The sequence below is a fragment of the Phoxinus phoxinus genome (assembly GCF_949152265.1).
Source record: "Phoxinus phoxinus genome assembly, chromosome: 14".
In the NCBI taxonomy this organism is placed as follows: domain Eukaryota; kingdom Metazoa; phylum Chordata; class Actinopteri; order Cypriniformes; family Leuciscidae; genus Phoxinus; species Phoxinus phoxinus.
In genome coordinates, this window is record NC_136889.1 from 9,152,763 (window position 1) to 9,170,846 (window position 18,084).

The 18,084-nt window shown below is 39.9% G+C and overlaps 1 protein-coding gene across 11 annotated transcripts in view; it reads left to right on the plus strand.

Annotated features, from left to right (window-relative positions):
• The window catches only part of fgfr3 (fibroblast growth factor receptor 3), a 42,934-nt gene that overhangs the window by 15,733 nt on the left and 9,117 nt on the right, over positions 1 to 18,084 (plus strand). For 2 of the 11 annotated variants that reach the window (XM_079634886.1, XM_079634888.1), the window contains exons 4-9: positions 2,835 to 2,900; positions 5,783 to 5,952; positions 12,366 to 12,489; positions 12,572 to 12,762; positions 14,668 to 14,812; positions 17,133 to 17,308. In XM_079634886.1, the coding sequence (XP_079491012.1) occupies positions 2,835 to 2,900; positions 5,783 to 5,952; positions 12,366 to 12,489; positions 12,572 to 12,762; positions 14,668 to 14,812; positions 17,133 to 17,308 (872 nt within the window). Of the gene's footprint in view, positions 1 to 2,834; positions 2,901 to 5,782; positions 5,953 to 12,365; positions 12,490 to 12,571; positions 12,763 to 14,667; positions 14,813 to 15,480; positions 15,626 to 17,132; positions 17,315 to 18,084 lie in introns of all 11 variants that reach the window. The other 9 variants (XM_079634891.1, XM_079634883.1, XM_079634885.1 and 6 more) reach the window with 6 other exon arrangements.

The following is an 18,084-nucleotide window of genomic DNA, read 5'->3' on the forward strand; positions in this document are numbered from 1 at the left end:
AAACCTTGAAGAATGGAATCTGAACACTGCTTACTGCGCAATAGACTGTATAATGTCTGTTATTATATAAAAATATTATGTGGTGCAGTTTGCATTATGCAGTGCTACACGTTTCAGTGAGCGAGTGCTGTTTAGTAGCCCTAGTGTTCAATTTTTAGTTCATTAATAATTAATATATAATAATTAATTGGTGTTATTTAATTATTTTTTTAAATAAAAACATTTGCTAATTATAATTAAATTAACAATTGAAAAAATATATATTTTTAAATATGTAAAAATAATTTAACGTTTGGCTGTCCAATCAAATAATGAGTTAAGAAAAACATGTTTAAAATTGCTAATGATGCTGTTGATACATTGATACATACTAAATACTGCAGGTTCATACTGTAACAAAAAAGATATCATTAAACTCTTAAGACAAACAGACATTACATGATTTTTTTGTGGGGCGCGTGCGTTTGTTTGTAATGTGTGTGTGTGTGTTTAAATGGTAGCGTGGAGTGATCTTTGGTTCTGTAAACTCGAGGACACAAGCTGAGCTGCTCATTGACAACTAATTAGAATGTAATTATCTGGAATCTCTTTATCATTTAAAGCAGATGGAAAAAGTAAGAGCACAGGGAGAGTTTTTTTTTTTTTACCAACATGTGTTTGGCATTAGGCCAGGGCAAACGCAGCGCAACGTCTGGAGAAAGACGGAGGGAAAAAAGTGAAACGGGCACACAACCTGCACCAATTATTGCATGCCGATAAAATGTCCACAAGACAGCAATATCCTGTTCTGCAGACTTTAACACTAGACACCGCTACCAGACACACTGACAGACAGCAACATGCAACACACAACATATCTTTACATCGATAGTTCATTTAAAATTACTCACCCTCACGTCGTTCCAAACCCGTAAGACATTCGTTAGGGGTGTAACGGTACGCAAAAATCACGGTTCGGTACGTACCTCGGTTTTAAAGTCACGGTTCGGTTCATTTTCGGTACAGTAAGGGAAAGAAATGCAAAACATTAAACTGCTGGTTGTTTACTATAAACTTTTTTTAACAATTTGTTTACACTTTTTTTTTAAAACACTTTTTAATAAAATATAATTAATAAAAAATATATAAAATAAAAAAAGAATAAGAAATAAAATACTGCTGCAAAGTTCTCCACTAAATAAAATACTCTTAAACCAATATTGGCCATGACGCTAGCTAGCGAGAGGCTGTATGTGGTGATCGGGCCGAATTTTAGGCAGTAGATTTTAGACAGCAGTAACCGAACCCGACCCAAGCCCGACAGGCATAAAGATATGTTTTTTCTCATACTAATGACACATGTACGTTTGTTTGTGTGGAAAGCCCGCTTTTATTAAGCAACTGAAAGGCATTTGGAAATGTCAACAGATGAGCACATCAGCACGCATGGAGCAACAAGCGCTCATGCACGCGTTTCGTTGTCACAGCAACATAAACAAATTTCCGCACACAGGAAGACAGATTTTATGGTAATATTTTACATGTAACGTTATTTGAATCACAAAAACGATTAATCAGATTTAACCAGTGCAACGCGGAGACTTCCGACACTTAATATGTTCGTGTGGAAACTCGGAATTGACGCATGTTCCGCACACAAAACTAGCCTAATTTACGTGAAAGATTGCATTCGGTGCACATGTGAACCGTACCGAAAGTTCTGTACCGAAACGGTCCGGTACGAATACATGTACCGTTACACCCCTAACATTCGTTCATCTTCGGAACGCAAATAAAGATCTTTTTAATGAAATCTGAGAGCATTATGCCCCTCCATTGACAGCCTACCCAACTACCACTTTCAAAACTTAGAAAAGTAGTTAAGACATCATGAAAGTAATCCATGTGACTCCAGTTTAACCTCAATTTAATAAAGCGACGTGAGTACTTTGTTTGCACACAAAAAAACATAATTTACCACTTTATTTACTAAATACGCTCTCTCGTCAACACGATACTCATGCTTAGTGGTGCTCACGTGAACGCGCGTTGAAGATTAATATTTTGTAAATAAAGTGGTATGCATGAAGCATATGTCTTATGATTTTTCACGCCAGGTTTGACAATCAATGGCATGAAACATTGGTTTGCATGGGTTTTGTCCGTGACGTTGTGGTAATTTTTAACTTTGGGGTGTATTAATCCTTTAAAAACATGAAACACCACAGAACAACAACACAAGCCATCATAACTCAAAAAATATATACAACATAAACCCCCAGTAGCCAATGAAGACTGTAAAGCCACAAAAATGTGAAAATATAGCATACATCTGATGGTTTGGTGAAACTAACACACACACAGAATAAGCTTTAGTGTCCCGGTAACAGCATATCTTTAGTACTAAATAGGCCTAGTGTTGGATTTCACGCTCCACTGGTATTTTAGGAGTGTGTGGTCTACAGTTTTACCTGTGTAAATGTTCACAGAGGAGGAGCTGAAGACAGAATAATCTCCTATTCAGGGTCACAGTGGGGTTTTTTTCTCCCTCTGAATAAGTTCATTTAGAAGCAGGATACGGGAGTGTGTTTGTGTGTGTGTATTTCAGGACATGTGTGTAAAAATACAGCTGTTGTCAGAAATATCACTGAATCTCGGCTAACATCTGCCATCCATTACCCGCTCTGTGTGTGTGAGTGTTTGAGGGTGTGTGTGTGTGTGTGCAGTAATTGGTTTTGATTTGTTATCAGTTTATTTTCCTCATTTTGCAGATCATATGAATAGGTTCATTGTTCAAACATAAAGGCCACTGTGCTGTGTAGTAATCGCTCTCTCCATCTCCCTGTCTCTCTTAGATTCGCTGTCCTCTGGTGATGATGAGGACTATGATGAAGATGAGGACGATGCAGGTAATGGAAATGGTGTGTTTCACCCTCTTATTTCTCATTTCAATCCTCTTTTTTTGATTGAGATTTCACGAGATGTCTCTGTTTTGCAATAAATGCATGGGATTGCTGTCTTTCTTAGCTGGGGATAGCTTGCATTTCATTTCATCAGCTACTTTTCCCCCACTTGATACAAAAATGCAAATTCTCACGAGAGATGGAGAGAGAAGAAAGGGAAAAGAAGAGAAATAGTTTAAAGTCTAATAGCATCAACTGAAATGCGACTAAAAATCTCAGAAAAAGCCACAATATCTTCAACTATGTGTATAACAACTAAAGAAAGAAACTAGAGGAAGATGTTTTTTCTGTGTTTTAGTGTTTATTTCAGTGACCCAACTGACATTTGAATTTTTTTTTTAACATTCTGATAAATGTCTATACAGGCAAACATGTCAATATACAGTAGCAAGAGAATCAGAATATCTGATATTCAAATCAGTCATGCCCTAAGAATGATCCAGTGATTTGTTAAAAGTTGTTTGTTAACCATTTTCAAAAGGTTAATTGAAAAGAAGGATTCGGTGACTAATCAGACACGACAACAAACTTTGCTCTTCCAAATCTCCCCGTTATGCTTTGCATAAGTACCGGTATACATTTTGTCTCAGATGTTTCTTAAAAATCCCCTAGGAGAAATAAAAATAGAGACAAATGAAAAAAAAAAAGTTGTATAGAATAAGTGTATAGAGATAAACAAATAAATCAAAGGCATAGCAAAGCCTGGATTTTTTCAATTTGTTGAGAAACGTTTGAGTAAATATTGAAATCTCGCAGACTTTGATATCTTGGAAAAACTGAGCACATTAAGATCTCTTCAGTGTTGTTATTGTTAACTAAAACTATAAAAAATATATTTGTTGGTAATTGAAATAAAGCTAAAATTAAATAAATAATAAATATTAGATGGAAAACTTAAACTCGCAAAACTAATTTTTTTTTTAGAAATGTTGCCTCGGGAACTTACTGAATAAGTTTAATAAGCTGAAGTATTACAACTAAAATACTTATTTTTTTCACTAATACAACTGACAAAAGCACATATTAAAATTACTCAAACCTAAACAAAAATTTAAATAAAAACTGAAAATATAAAAATTAAAGCTTATTAAAAAAACATTAAAATACTATTGTAATAGTATATATATAATAGTTAAATAACACAGGATCTCTGAAACTCTACAAGATTGCTGTGAGTCTTTCTCTGAGGGAAACATTTGAGATGCAGGAGACATTCTCCATTTGATCTTTCTTTAATATCATTGCTTTGTAGGAGAAACTACAGAGATTTGAAAGAGATCTCATTTGTGATTTCTTAAAGAAAGAGAGAGGGAAGGGAAAGCTAACACATCTGTCTGTTGTGGTGGGATCGGGGTTGGGGGAGGGTTGAGGGGTTGAGGGGAGGGCATGAAACGAGGGATTAAGCGAAAAACCAAAACCCCTTTAGAGTTTAATGACTAGTAATCCAGCTCTAATTAAGAAAGAGAGAGAGCTGAGAGCGCGCTGGAGCTGAGAGCTGTGAGGTCTGGGCTCTCTGGAACATTTGAGAAGAGTTGAGGTCGTGTGACATCTGATGACATCATTCTGTAATATCTTAATGATGCAGTGCTGGTTACTGCTCTCAGTTTGGCTGACTGAAGCAAGCTGTGCGTAATATCAGCTGTGTGGAGTTGAACTGCACTTTGATGGCTTTTTTTTGGCTGTGGAATAAAAGAAATGGAAAAAAAAAAAGTTGGGTCACTGTAGATTCGCGGTTCCCACTTCAAAGCTCAAATTGTCTGTATTGAACTCTATAAAATGGCAAACCACACACACACACACACACACACACACACACAAACACACATAGGGGCCAGGTCCATGCTGGGTTCTCCTGACTGTTCCACTGACCATTTGAGTATGCAGCGCTAACTGGGAGAGAGAGTGAGTGTGTGTGTGTTGTATGTAGGCAGCAGTGTGTCAGTTATGCCAAAAGAAATGCCAGCCTGCCAATCACCCTTCACATTAACAATCTGATAGTGTGAGCAAATAATGCACAAGAGAATTATATTCAGTCTAGTTAATGGGTTTATTGTGTGTACTGTATGTGTGTGTGCGCTCACAGATGTATGTATGTCTGGAGCGAAATGTGGCGTCTGTGGGTTTAATCGCCAAGTTCGCGGGTTGATCGGATCTGGAGTTAATTGTTTGAGGAGGGATGAAAGTATGTTTACTCAATCTCTTAAAGACACACGCACACTTACAAAGTACAAGACTTGTCTGAAAATGAAAATAATGACTATTATTGTTTTAGCTAAAGAATGTTACTGTAAGTATGCTCTGATATTTGGCATTAGCTACTAGGAGGAAGCATAAACACAGACCCGACCACATGACAGTCAACATTATAGACTAAATTTGTGGGAAGATTAAATGAAGGAAAATTGGTCCGTTATTATAATGGGCTGTTGTTATTAGGAATCCACATTGTGCGATCATGGCTCTGTGAAGGATTTAACACTGGGAATCTTCTGCAAGAGCACACTCCTCACACTCACGTAAGAGTGTATGTAAGTGTGTTTGCTTTTCCAAACAAATTTGAATTCAGTCTGGGATTTAGGCAGCCAGTCTGACGCTGCCACAGAGCGCACAAGAAAAATCTTTCCATAAACATTCACCCACACGAAGACTCCCGGAGAGGGAACACCCTACCCCCTGAAAAATAGCACTGCATGTCAACATACACTTATATAGAGCTCCATTTGCACCTATGGATTCATGTACTGTACATTCAAATGTTTTGGTTATCTTTCATAACTTTCATAACATACATTTTCAGCAGCATGTGATTTGATTCTCATGTTTATATTTCTGTCCAACAGAAGCTCCATACTGGACCCGTTCCGACCGGATGGAGAAGAAATTGTTGGCCGTTCCTGCCGCCAATACGGTGAAGTTCCGCTGTCCCGCTGCTGGCAATCCCACGCCCTCCATCCATTGGCTGAAAAATGGCAAGGAATTAAAAGGAGAGCAGAGAATGGGCGGGATTAAAGTAAGGCAACAGGAATATCGATTAAGAACATGTCCGTGTGTATGTGCAAATATGTGATTGTGTGTTTAGGATTACAGATAATAAGAGTCAGCAGCAATTAGTAATAATTCACGCAGATCCCCAACATTTGCTCCTTCAAGAGCTCTCTCTCTCTTTCTCTCTCTCTCTCTCTCTGTAGTTTATTTGCTTGTCGCCTCTAGAGGATACGTCCACCTGTTGCTGTTCCTCTGTGAAAGAGCAGAGGAACACACAGTTCTGTGTGGTCTTGTTATTTATGTGTCGATACGTTTGTGCGCGTGTGTTGTTTGTGACGTGTATTGGAGAGCGTCCACTGATTCTTTAGATAAATTTTTTTTTATTACCAATCTTTCATCTCTCAGGGCTGTTGCTCCTGAGCACTCAATGACCCACACACGCAATGACCCAAGCACACACACACACACACACACACACACACACACACACACACACACACACACACAATTAAAGGGATAGTTCACCCACAAAAAAATTATTCTGTCATAATTTACTCACCCTCATGTTGTTTTAAACTTACATTTTTTTCTGTGGAACATAAAAGAAGATGTTTTTTTTATTTTTTTTTATTGTTGAGGGTTCTCTTTGTTCAGTCAATGGTGTCCAAAACGGTTCAAAGTCATACAGGCCATACAGGTTTGGAGCTACATGAGTGTGGGTTAATGATGACAGAATTTACATTTTAGGGTGAACTGTCCTTTAAATATGACATTTTTCACATATTTTGAAGCACATATTTTCCCCAAAGGAAAGAAAAATCACAAATGAGATCTTCTCTCTCAATTGTTTCTTCTAGATAGCATTGAGAACAAATTGAGACTTTTACTAAACACATTTACAGAATTTTCTCTTGAGAAAAAGACACCAGTAATTTCACTAGTAATGTCCTATGGAGTTTCAGATGAGATCTTAAGATGAACATTTCAGATGAAAATCTGTAGTAGTTTTTAGTTGATTTGCCAAGATAGGAAAGTCTCAATATGAAGCATTTCTCATCAAGTTCTTCTGATGCTATCCACATTTGTTTCATAGCGGTATACTACAACTGTGTGTCAACAATTGCCTCATTTGTTTCTAAATTAACAGAAATTTAAGAGAAAACCCTGAAACTAAGTCAACAACTGGGACCTTCTGAGTGACTTTTGCACACACACACGCATTCACACAATTAGATTCTTTAACACAGCCTTGCTTTGCATTGACCTGTACGTATAGAATATAACCAGTGTCTCCTAAGAGAGACATTTAGAAACAAAACATTGACCTCTTCACCTCTCCGTAGCCATAGAGTGACCATCCCGCCCTTACAAAAACACACACGTATACACACACCAGGGGTCCGCACTGACCCAGGGTCATTCTTTATACTAGACCTGCTCTCCGCATCAGCACAGTCACTGTTGGCATAGAGATCTCTGACAGCATCATAATAGCTTTATTTAACACACAAATACACAGGGGCTTGACAGCTCACCCTAAATATCTTCTGTCTCTATTAAGACCAAGGCTAAAAGTCACGGCTCTTATATATATGTGTGTAAGTATTTGTGCTTCCTTTGTGTGTGTGTGTGTGTGTGTGTGTGTGTGGATATGACAGGCCTGATGGCTTGATAACGCACTCGACGATGTGTTAAAACGCAGAGCGTCATGCTAAATTAAACACGAGGAGTTCTCTAGGAGATCAGCATCTTAAAGCTCTTTCCTGCATGGCAAGGGGAACAATAATGGTGTGATTATGTTTCTATTGGCGCTGGAGCTGGTTGCAAGTTTGACTACCTCTCTGGCGACGTTAATTGCTGACTAAATGCGTTAAGATTGCAGAATGAGTTTTAAATGCAAGAAAATGAGTCACATGCCGTACTCTCATTGTTTGAAACGATCCATGGTTTTGTTTAGACAGTTGACTTTCCCACAGCTTTCCCCTTCAAAGAGCCACACACACATTAACACAAACACACACTTACAAACAGACACACACACACACACACACCTCAGACACTTTCTGTCCCTGACTGGCAGGGTTCTAAGGTCAGAGGTCAGCTCTCTATTGAGTCATCAGAAGGGGGAGGTTCTGAGAGGGTGTTGCCGTGGCGATTTATAGATCTTGATTGACAGGGGGAGGCGTGGCTTTTTTCATGCTCACATATGGCAGCCGAAGTCGCATTGTTAGAATGCTAATCTGTGGCACTGTGGGTTAGTCACACCTCACGAACACATACACACTGATGTTTTGTGAAAACGCTGCATTTGAGAGCGTGTGCAGCTCGCAACATATTCAACAGCTCAATTGACGAGCGAGTGGAGAAAGACCGTTACGTCCTCCGAGAGATGACTCAATTTCAGTCGCAGTTCTCTCCGGGACCACCATGCTTCGAGCATCAGTAATGAAATGCTGAATCACTAATCCACCGACAAATGTCTCTTTTGTCTGTAAGCCACAGCAGTATATGTATGTCTTTATTAAGTGCTTGGGTGCAATTAGTTATTCATTAATGCGTAAAAATATGTTTAAAAGTCAAGTGTGTAATTTAGCGATGTTCTATCCCACTCGGATAAGTTGTGGGTATCCCTGCTGAAAAATCCAGCATTGCTGGTGACCAGCATAAGGTATGTTTTGCATGCTGGGACCACCATGGGTTGCTGTTCTGCTGGTTCCCAGAATGGGATGCTGGTTGATGGTTCCCAGAATGGGATGCTGGTTGATGGTTCCCAGAATGGGATGCTGGTTGATGGCTCCCAGAATGGGATGCTGGTTGATGGCTCCAAGAATGGGATGCTGGTTGATGGCTCCCAGAATGGGATGCTGGTTGATGGCTCCCAGAATGGGTTGATGGTTCCCAGAATGGGATGCTGGTTGATGGCTCCAAGAATGGGATGCTGGTTGATGGTTCCCAGAATGGGATGCTGGTTGATGGTTCCCAGAATGGGTTGATGGTTCCCAGAATGGGATGCTGGTTGATGGCTCCAAGAATGGGATGCTGGTTGATGGTTCCCAGAATGGGATGCTGGTTGATGGCTCCAAGAATGGGATGCTGGTTGATGGTTCCCAGAATGGGATGCTGGTTGATGGCTCCAAGAATGGGATGCTGGTTGATGGTTCCCAGAATGGGATGCTGGTTGATGGCTCCAAGAATGGGATGCTGGTTGATGGTTCCCAGAATGGGATGCTGGTTGATGGCTCCAAGAATGGGATGCTGGTTGATGGTTCCCAGAATGGGATGCTGGTTGATGGCTCCCAGAATGGAATGCTGGTTGATGGCTCCCAGAATGGGATGCTGGTTGATGGTTTGCTGGTCCCCTGATGGGAAGCGGGTGCTGGTTGACCAGCAAAAAGTATATTTGGCATACTGTGACCAGCTTGGAATGATGCTGTGCTGGTGGACCAACATATGTTATCTACTGTGTGCTGGTATGATCCCAGCAAGGCCACAACAAAACTCAAATATGTGTTACATATCACGTTTCTTAGTATGTGCTCATAGTTAAATAAAGACCAAGACAATTATTCAATTAATTTCAATAAATTGTTTAATTAAGAGAAAATGTAGGTTACATTTTTAATTGGCAGAGCAAAATCAGTTTTAAGGCGGAAGATAAGATCTCACCAGGTGATGATTAAACATTAAACAACTCCAAAAACAACATCACCATGTTAATTTATTATAAACTATTTTTGCTTTATTTCTTTCCTATGTCTGTAAGTTGTTTGTAAGTCCCCATTATGATGATAGTGTTCTCTTTAGTTGGGCACTTGGCCCTTGAGTTTGGTTGAGTTAATTATCTTTCAGCAATTGATGAAAGTGCTTGCTATCACTATTGTCTACTACAAGATGTCATGCTCCTTACTGCAATGACACCTTTTACTATACACTATTTGGAATCAGTGACTGACAGCTTCATTTTGCATGAGAACAGCATGACTATTCTAGTCCACCAGCTTAACCAGCACTATACCAGCATAAACCAGCCATGACCAGCATGGAATTCGTGCTGGTTTATGGTGGATTTTTTACCAGGGTAGGGTTAGGTTAAGGAGTAGGGATAGGGTCAGCACTATATGTTCGGGATAGGGTCAGCACTATATGTTCGGAGAAGAATGTTGTTCCAGGATCAACAACATATGTTGATCCAGGACCATGTCTTACTTGGAAAAATCACAGTGACCCCGGCCGTCTGTACAATATCGATGGCTTGTTTTAATGGTGAAACATGTTGTTTCCAGTAAGACAACTGTACCACTTTCCATTGAGAAGAGAGATAGAGAAACAGTTTTGTCGTTTTAATGGCTAGCCCTGGTTGTTTTCGCTTCCTGTCTCTGTGGGTCAAATTAAACAGAACCGCTGTCGGAACGAGCCCGCACCGTTTTGACACAGCCATAAATCCTGGACATACACACAAACACACACATACTCAAGAGAGACCTGAGCTTCTTGCCACCTCCTGAGTCCCTTTACTCCCAATATTCTCTGTAGTTCTGTCACAATTCAGTTGAACTGAATTATTATCCACCGCACTAGTTTTAACTCCTAACCCCAGTCTGACATCAGAGTTAAAGAGGCTTAATATGTTAACAGCATAATGCCGGGAGGAATTTGAGCAGTGCTTTTCGACTGATTATCGAACCTTGGCTTGGGTCATTCTCGTGCTTTTTTTTTTTTTTTTTTTTTTTTTTTTCTGTGTCTGAATCAGCAGGGTACAGCACGGCATCACAACACTTTTCAGCTCTTATCTTTTGATGAAGGATGGGATAAATGCACTAACCCTCTCCTCCCGTTCCCTCTGGATAAAGAGCTCGGGTAGATTGAGGAACAGCTGAGAATTCCTCACAGCATTTCTTTTCAGCAGACACATTGAGATAAATGTCTTACACACACAAAATGTCAATGTCAAGTAAGATAGGGTCTTAAATTAAACTCTTGCCCTCTCATACTCTCACTGGACATGAGTAGCTGACATTAAATAAATACTTTTGGGAAGTTGACCAGGATTTCAGTCCAAGGGGGCTCAGCTTCCAACCTGAATATTTCTTGCCTTTAGTCCAAGGTTTAATTATCGGTCGACCAACAATTTAATAAAAAAATTATAAAATAACATAATATAATATAATCACTGATTTTAAGGGTTAATTTATAGTAAATTTCAGATTAGTTTAGAGGGCCTAAAGCCCTTCTAAAAACCATTTAGCAACTATTATGAAAGTTTATTTTATTAAAAAATATTTTAACAGCATTTTGCTTGTTCTTTTAATTATGTAGCAGTAGTAGTCTTTATGACCTTTTAATGGTTGAGTTAATTCGTCTCAATGCAGGATGGTTTAAAATTAACTGGTAAACATAAATGTGTTCACTAGTTACAGGACTTGAACCTAAAATCTTGATTTTAAAAAAGTGAATGGACACATACGCCAACTACTCCCAAACATACACTCACACACATTTCTCATACCGTGCAGTGTCAATCAGCAAACACCAAAGGCTCACTGTGTGAGAGTGAGCCAGCGAGAACGAGCTGAGAGGAGGTGAGGATCCAGAAGACAAGGGGGAGGAGGAGGAGTGCAGGGGGCACAGGCGCCCTTGCCAACTTTCTTAGGCATGTGTGTTTGTCTATGTGCGTGTTGCCCTCTCAGTTGGTGTTACCATGCAACTGTTCAAAAACACAGCCCATAATATTTACACAGTTACATTTTTTTCCACTCAGATCTTCGAAGTACGTAGAGAAGGAATGAGAAAGAGACAGTGCGCAAGAGAAGAGAGAGAGAACGCCATATGCAATTAAGAGAGAGAGTGTGTGTGTGTGTGTGTGTGTGTGTGTGTGTGTGTGTGTGTGTGTGTGTGTGTGTGTGTGTGTGTGTGTGTGTGTGTGTGTGTGTGTGTGTGTGTGTGTGTGTGTGTGTGTGTGTGTGTGTGTGTGTGTGTGTGTGTGTGTGTGTGTGAAGGATCCATCTGCATATTTTCCACATCTGGTGATGATAAAGGAATTCCAAATAAATAAATAAAAACAAGACTGTTATCTATCTATCTATCTATCTATCTATCTAATCTATCTATCTATCTATCTATCTATCTATCTATCTAATCTGAGAGGCTTAATATGTTAATACTGTATGTTTCTAGTTTTAAAAAATCTGGTTAATTAATTTCCATTCATTTTAATTACTGCAATTCTGCATTCTGTTTGGTTCCTTAATTCTAAATTAATTCAGATTTATCAGCACAGTGGATCTTACTCATAACTTTATACAGACACAGATAATTTAGCACCTGCTTTTCTTCAGCTGACAGAAAAACCTGAGGAAGGATTCAAGTGGACCTCTTATGTGTAACGTCCCACTTTATTATTTAAACTCTCTCTCTGTCTCTGTCATCCTCTCTCTCTAGTTGAGGCATCAGCAGTGGAGTTTGGTCATGGAGAGCGCCGTTCCATCTGACCGAGGGAACTACACGTGTGTGGTGCAGAACAAATACGGGACAATCAAACACACTTACCAACTCGACGTGCTGGGTATGAACACGCAACACACACATTCAACCTTTAACTTAAACTTTACTTCACCTCTGACTGCCCCCCTCTCTTGTCCTATCAGAACGCTCTCCTCACCGGCCCATCCTACAGGCGGGACTCCCGGCCAATCAGACAGTGGTGGTTGGCAGTGACGTGGAGTTTCACTGTAAGGTGTACAGTGATGCTCAGCCACACATCCAGTGGCTCAAACACATCGAGGTGAACGGAAGCCAGTATGGGCCCAATGGCTCCCCCTACGTCAACATCCTTAAGGTACAGTCATCTACACTGGCACATCAGAAAAAAATCATGAATGAACCACTTTTAAGAGAATGATTCAACTTTGTTTTTTACGTCAAATACTTTTATCATGAACAATTTTTGTAGTGTGCTTTTCCCAGAGGACACAACGATTTAAATATGAAAAGCTCGTGCTTGTTAGAATAGAACATTGTTGAAGGCATTTTTTTTTTTTCAAAATGTGTCCAAGTGCAGCTTAAATTAAACCACATATTAAGTCTCATGTGAGCTTTGAGTGACTCTTAGAGCACCTCCCTCCAACTCCTAATCTCACCCATGTTAGCATCTCTCTATAGGCTCTGCAACTGGAGAATTAGGGGGCTCTCGCTCTCTTTTTCCTCTCAGAGGAGTGAGAGAGGAGGCAGACATCTGTTTTGGGCTAAGCTAACCGCCGCGGTGGCGTCGCGCAGGGAGACAGCCATTAGCTGTGCTGCCCCACTCTCTCTTCAGAGAAGGAGGGAGGGAACGAGGGAAGAGGCTCCCGAAAAAGCCATGGAAAAAATGAGTGCGGGAAGCGAGGGAAGGGCCGAGTCAGCAGGCAGAGGAGGGGAGTGCGTCGGCTGGCCAGACCGCCACGCTATTTTAGACTCCCACATAATTGAAACAGTATTTTACTGGGAGCCGCGCGGCGGCTTTTCCCTTCCCCGCAGTCTCATCTGCGCACCCTCTAAAGCCTTCCCCAGCCCTCCCAGACTGAGAGTGCTGAGCGACAGATCATGTGTGGCGCAACGCCTACGATCAAGGGAAAGAACGGAAACAGAGAATAAAGCAAATGAAGCATCTGAAAGAAATACAGAAACAGATACGTGTGGACTAAGGGGCTAAAGACAATATTTGAGCGTTTAATTATAACACACAGAGACGTCAGTTGCCTAGCAGTTAGCGCATTGGTGCCAATGCAGGTGAAACGAGTTTGAATCCAGCTCGCAACATTTCCTGAGCTTGTTCCGCCTCTCTCATCATGTAATTTTTTTGTTTTAAATAAAGAGCCATCAAAATTTGGTGACTGCATCTTCATGGGCTGCATTTTTCAAGAGCTGATAGTATTTTTTGTGTATTTGCATGTGTTGGTTTAGTTCCTGATTACAAGGAATTACGCAAAACAGTGCAACATCTCGTTGCTTTCCTTCTGTGATAATAGCAGTTCATTTTGTTTAAGTTTTGTAAATAAGCCACAATCTATAAAAAAGCAATGACAATGAGTTAATTTAAATACTCATGATCAGCGCCATTCAGAAATAAATTCTTGAGAATTTCATTTCAGTTCGCAATTCACAAATTCGTAATTTAATTTAACTTCAAGTCAAAGAAATCTTTATTTTTAAGACTTTAACAAGAAAAAAATTATATTTGAAAATTTACAAATTTTAATAAAAATGTTTATTCAGTAAATCTGATTTCCTGCAGTTCATGTTCAAATTACAATTCAACTTCAATCCATTTAAATTATATGCTCTTGAAAATAAAGGTTCTTTACTGGCATTGATGGTTCCATTAAGAACCTTTAAGATCAATGGAACCTTTCCATTACAAACAATGTGGAAAGTTGTTTAGATTATTAACATGTAGAGGAAAAAATGGTTATTTTAAATACTGTTCACTGAAAGGTTCTTTGGGGAACCACAAATAGTTCTTTATAAAAAAAACATTTTAGAACCTTTATTTTCTGACAGTTTAAACTGGATTGTGGGTGTTTAGTGAATAAGATGCAAGTTTTTGTACTGAAATAACAAGTGGTGTAACTGTAACTGTAATTTGAATGTGTATCGGTATCTTAAAGAAGTGCTATAACAAGCTGCTTGAGTATTTTAAATCATTAAGTGTGTGTTCATGTGTGAACGTGCTCGCCTCTGACTAAGTATGTGTGTCTCTCTGCAGAGTTTTGTCAGTAAGGTAAAAGAGGCCCACGATACGCTGACTCTGTGTAATGTGTCAGAAAGAGATGCAGGCCAGTACTGGTGCAGAGCCCACAACTTTTTAGGCATTTCAGAGAATACGTTCTGGCTCACAGTGTCCCAGCCAGGTAAATCTCTCTCCAAACAGCCGCTGTCAGTCAAGACCTTGGTGGCGTAGAGTCAAACTCCCCTAATCTCTCTCTATTTCTCGCTGCTCTTCTCGCCCCTTTCTCACACAATAAATTGTGACCTGATTCAAGGACTTGCTATGTAAGGCGAGTGTATGTCTGCTTCATTTAAATGCTCGCTTCTTCTTCTTCCTCCCCAATCAATGCAACAAGGGCACGTTGAATAGGAGCAGAGACTGTGCCACATCACATTCTTATTGATTTCCTCATACCATACACACTGCTCTCTTGAGAATTGGGACACACACTTCTACATAAATAGATGTCAGTTTTATCTAGTGAGAGCTTAAATTAAGCTTAAAGCTGGTAATATTCTTCCTGGCTCTTTTTGTGTTTTCCTTGCACCTCAAACACGTTATGGATGACAACAAAGTGACCCGCTGCTGCTGATGGGGCGTTACATTTTCCGCCAGGGTTCGGGGTTTTACTTTGCTTCTAGGTCATGTCCTCATGAGCAGTACTGTGGGATCTCTGGGATACTGGTGATGGGTTAACTGATCTTCTCTCGTTCAGATCTTCCTCCCGGTGCTGGGTTGCTGGTCCTTTCTCAAGGGTTGTGCTCTAAGCATCTGTCTTTCTCTCTCTCCGTCTCTCCCTACTTTTTCCAGACTGCGGGAATAAATACTACGGATAAAGAGCTGGAGATTCTCTACCTGGCCAATGTGTCTTTTGAGGATGCGGGGCAATACACTTGTCTGGCAGGGAACTCGATTGGCTATAACCATCACTCTGCTTGGCTTACAGTGTTACCAGGTATACTAGTCTCACTCTCTGGGGTTTCTTTTCTCTCCTTTCTTCCCAAGTCTCTATACTTCCCGTTTTCCCTATTGTCCTTGCATGTTTTATTCATAGTTTCGCAGTTAAAATGTTTTTGAAATGTTTTCAGTTGTATTCTCTATGGACCCTAATCACGGCAGCCTAGTTTTTAATCATGTCAAATTAAATTTGCCAACAGGACTAAAGTGCTCTGAAGAACAACTTGGTTGTTTGTAATTGTTTTTAGATTTAAACATGACATATGCAGGGGGAAAAACGACGGATGATGGGTTTTTCTCATGGACTGTTTCCACTCGATAACACATGCGCTCATGATGGAAGTGCTTGTCGTGTTTACTGGAGTATTTACTGATGGCACACAGTCCTTGTATCTTGGAGGCCCGATTCATTAATTCTCATCCTGTTATCCAGTTCTCCGTTCTGCTGCTGTAATTAAAATCGCTCGTCTCGTGCAGAGCCACTGAACTCTATCTGTGGGGCTCATCACACAAGTGCCAAATAAGCCTCCTGGAGAGAGGGGCATTGTGGGATGTTTGTACCTGCATGGGGGCGCGATAGCATGTTAATTAGTTTGTAAGGTTGCTGTAAATTAACTCCAGGCCTTCTGCTTTATAACTTCAACGAACAAACTAATGATTGACTTAAGATGATCTCTAATCTAACCCTTAGTAGGGCTTGTTTCTTAAATTACTGTTAGTTTTTCAATTAAAGTCTTGAGACTGTAGTTAGTGGGCAATTTAATTTTTGGTTTCGTGTTTTATTCAAGTTGATCAACTGAATTTTGTGGTTATGTGTATTAGAAATAAACAGGGTCCAAAATGAACACAGGTGGATGAATTGAGAAAATTTGCCGGCCATAAATATTTATATTTAGCCTTCAGCTGTTCACATTATGATTTTGTTCCTCGGATTTTATATTCCACGTATGTATCACTACATTTAGCTCTAGAAAAAAGACCGTTAAGGCATCCTAGATAAACCTCTAATGGTAAATTTTGATGGTATGTTTGAATCTTTGAATATTTTGCATCGGTGAGGGTCAGACTTTTAAATTTCAGCTACAAATTATGTTGCAGTTGCAATTATTTTATTATCAAAGCAAAACGCGACAATTTTGCTCGCATTTGGCATAGGATAAGTGCTCATTTTGGACCCTAATGACAGACAACACTAATAGAGAAGTGCGCCATTTTAAGACGTCTCGATCAATGGCTGTCAGAAATCGCATTCTCTTTCAGTTGGTTCCCATTTTTAATAAGTACTTAATTTGCAACCATTTCAATTTAAAGTACATTAATATACAGTAGTATGAATGTGTGTCCATATGTAGTCCATCATGAAGTCATTGTCATGTGACAACATCAGTCATCAGTCGCTTCATACCATTCACAACAGTAGTTTAACCTATAGGTCAACACATTGGTACATTTGTCTCATAATGTCATCACACGCTTCTAAACTGTGCACTTGTGCTCTGTGTTAGCGGTGGAGATGGAGAGAGAGGATGACTACGCGGACATCCTCATCTACGTGACTGGCTGCGTGCTCTTCATCCTCACCATGGTCATCATTATCCTCTGCCGTATGCGGATGAACACGCAGAAGACGCTCCCAGCGCCGCCCGTTCAAAAACTGTCCAAATTCCCCCTCAAGAGACAGGTAACAGAAAGTAGATACAAGATTTGATCAGCCCATTTATCTTCCTTTCTCTTTATCTCCTCTGAATTGCCTTGAATGCTTTTTTCACCCTTTTGTAGCGTGTAGTGCTTGGGCTATTTGTGTGTATGAAGACGTACTGTGGATGTCATAGATGCAATGTGACAGTGGGATATTCATGCTCTCCCGGTGACTGCCAGTGTTTAGATCATGTTTCCCGCCTGGTGAAACTCGCTCTCTCTCAGTTGTTTTAAACAGTTTAAATCGCTGCAGCTGAAACACTGTCTCTCTAATCTCTGTCACTCTCTCGATCTCTTCTTCTTTTTCCCTCAAGTTATTTCCAGCAATCAAAGCCTGACAATGTCACGCTGGAATCAAGCTACATAATCATGTTGCAGTGTTTTTTTTTCTTCCTTTTCTTCAAATAGTGTCTGTGTAGGTGTGTTTTGAGCTAGTTCTGATTTTAGAAAATATTGAGATATCATTGTCAGACAGTTTGATCTTCCTGCTGCTGACATACTTTCTCAGTGTTTCGTGAAAGCCGACATAGATTTGCATTTCCTTAAGGAATTTGCAGTGCTTGTAACCTCCAGTTACAAGCAAACTTACACACTCGTGACATTAACACATTAATTATTATGCAAAGTTAGTTATGGATGGCTAAAGAGATGCAGATCGATGCAAGAAAGAAGACCAATCACAATTCGATATGCACATTTTTATTATGATGATCCCATGGCTGCTTTTGAATGTTTAACTTTATCTCTGTGCATCGAAAG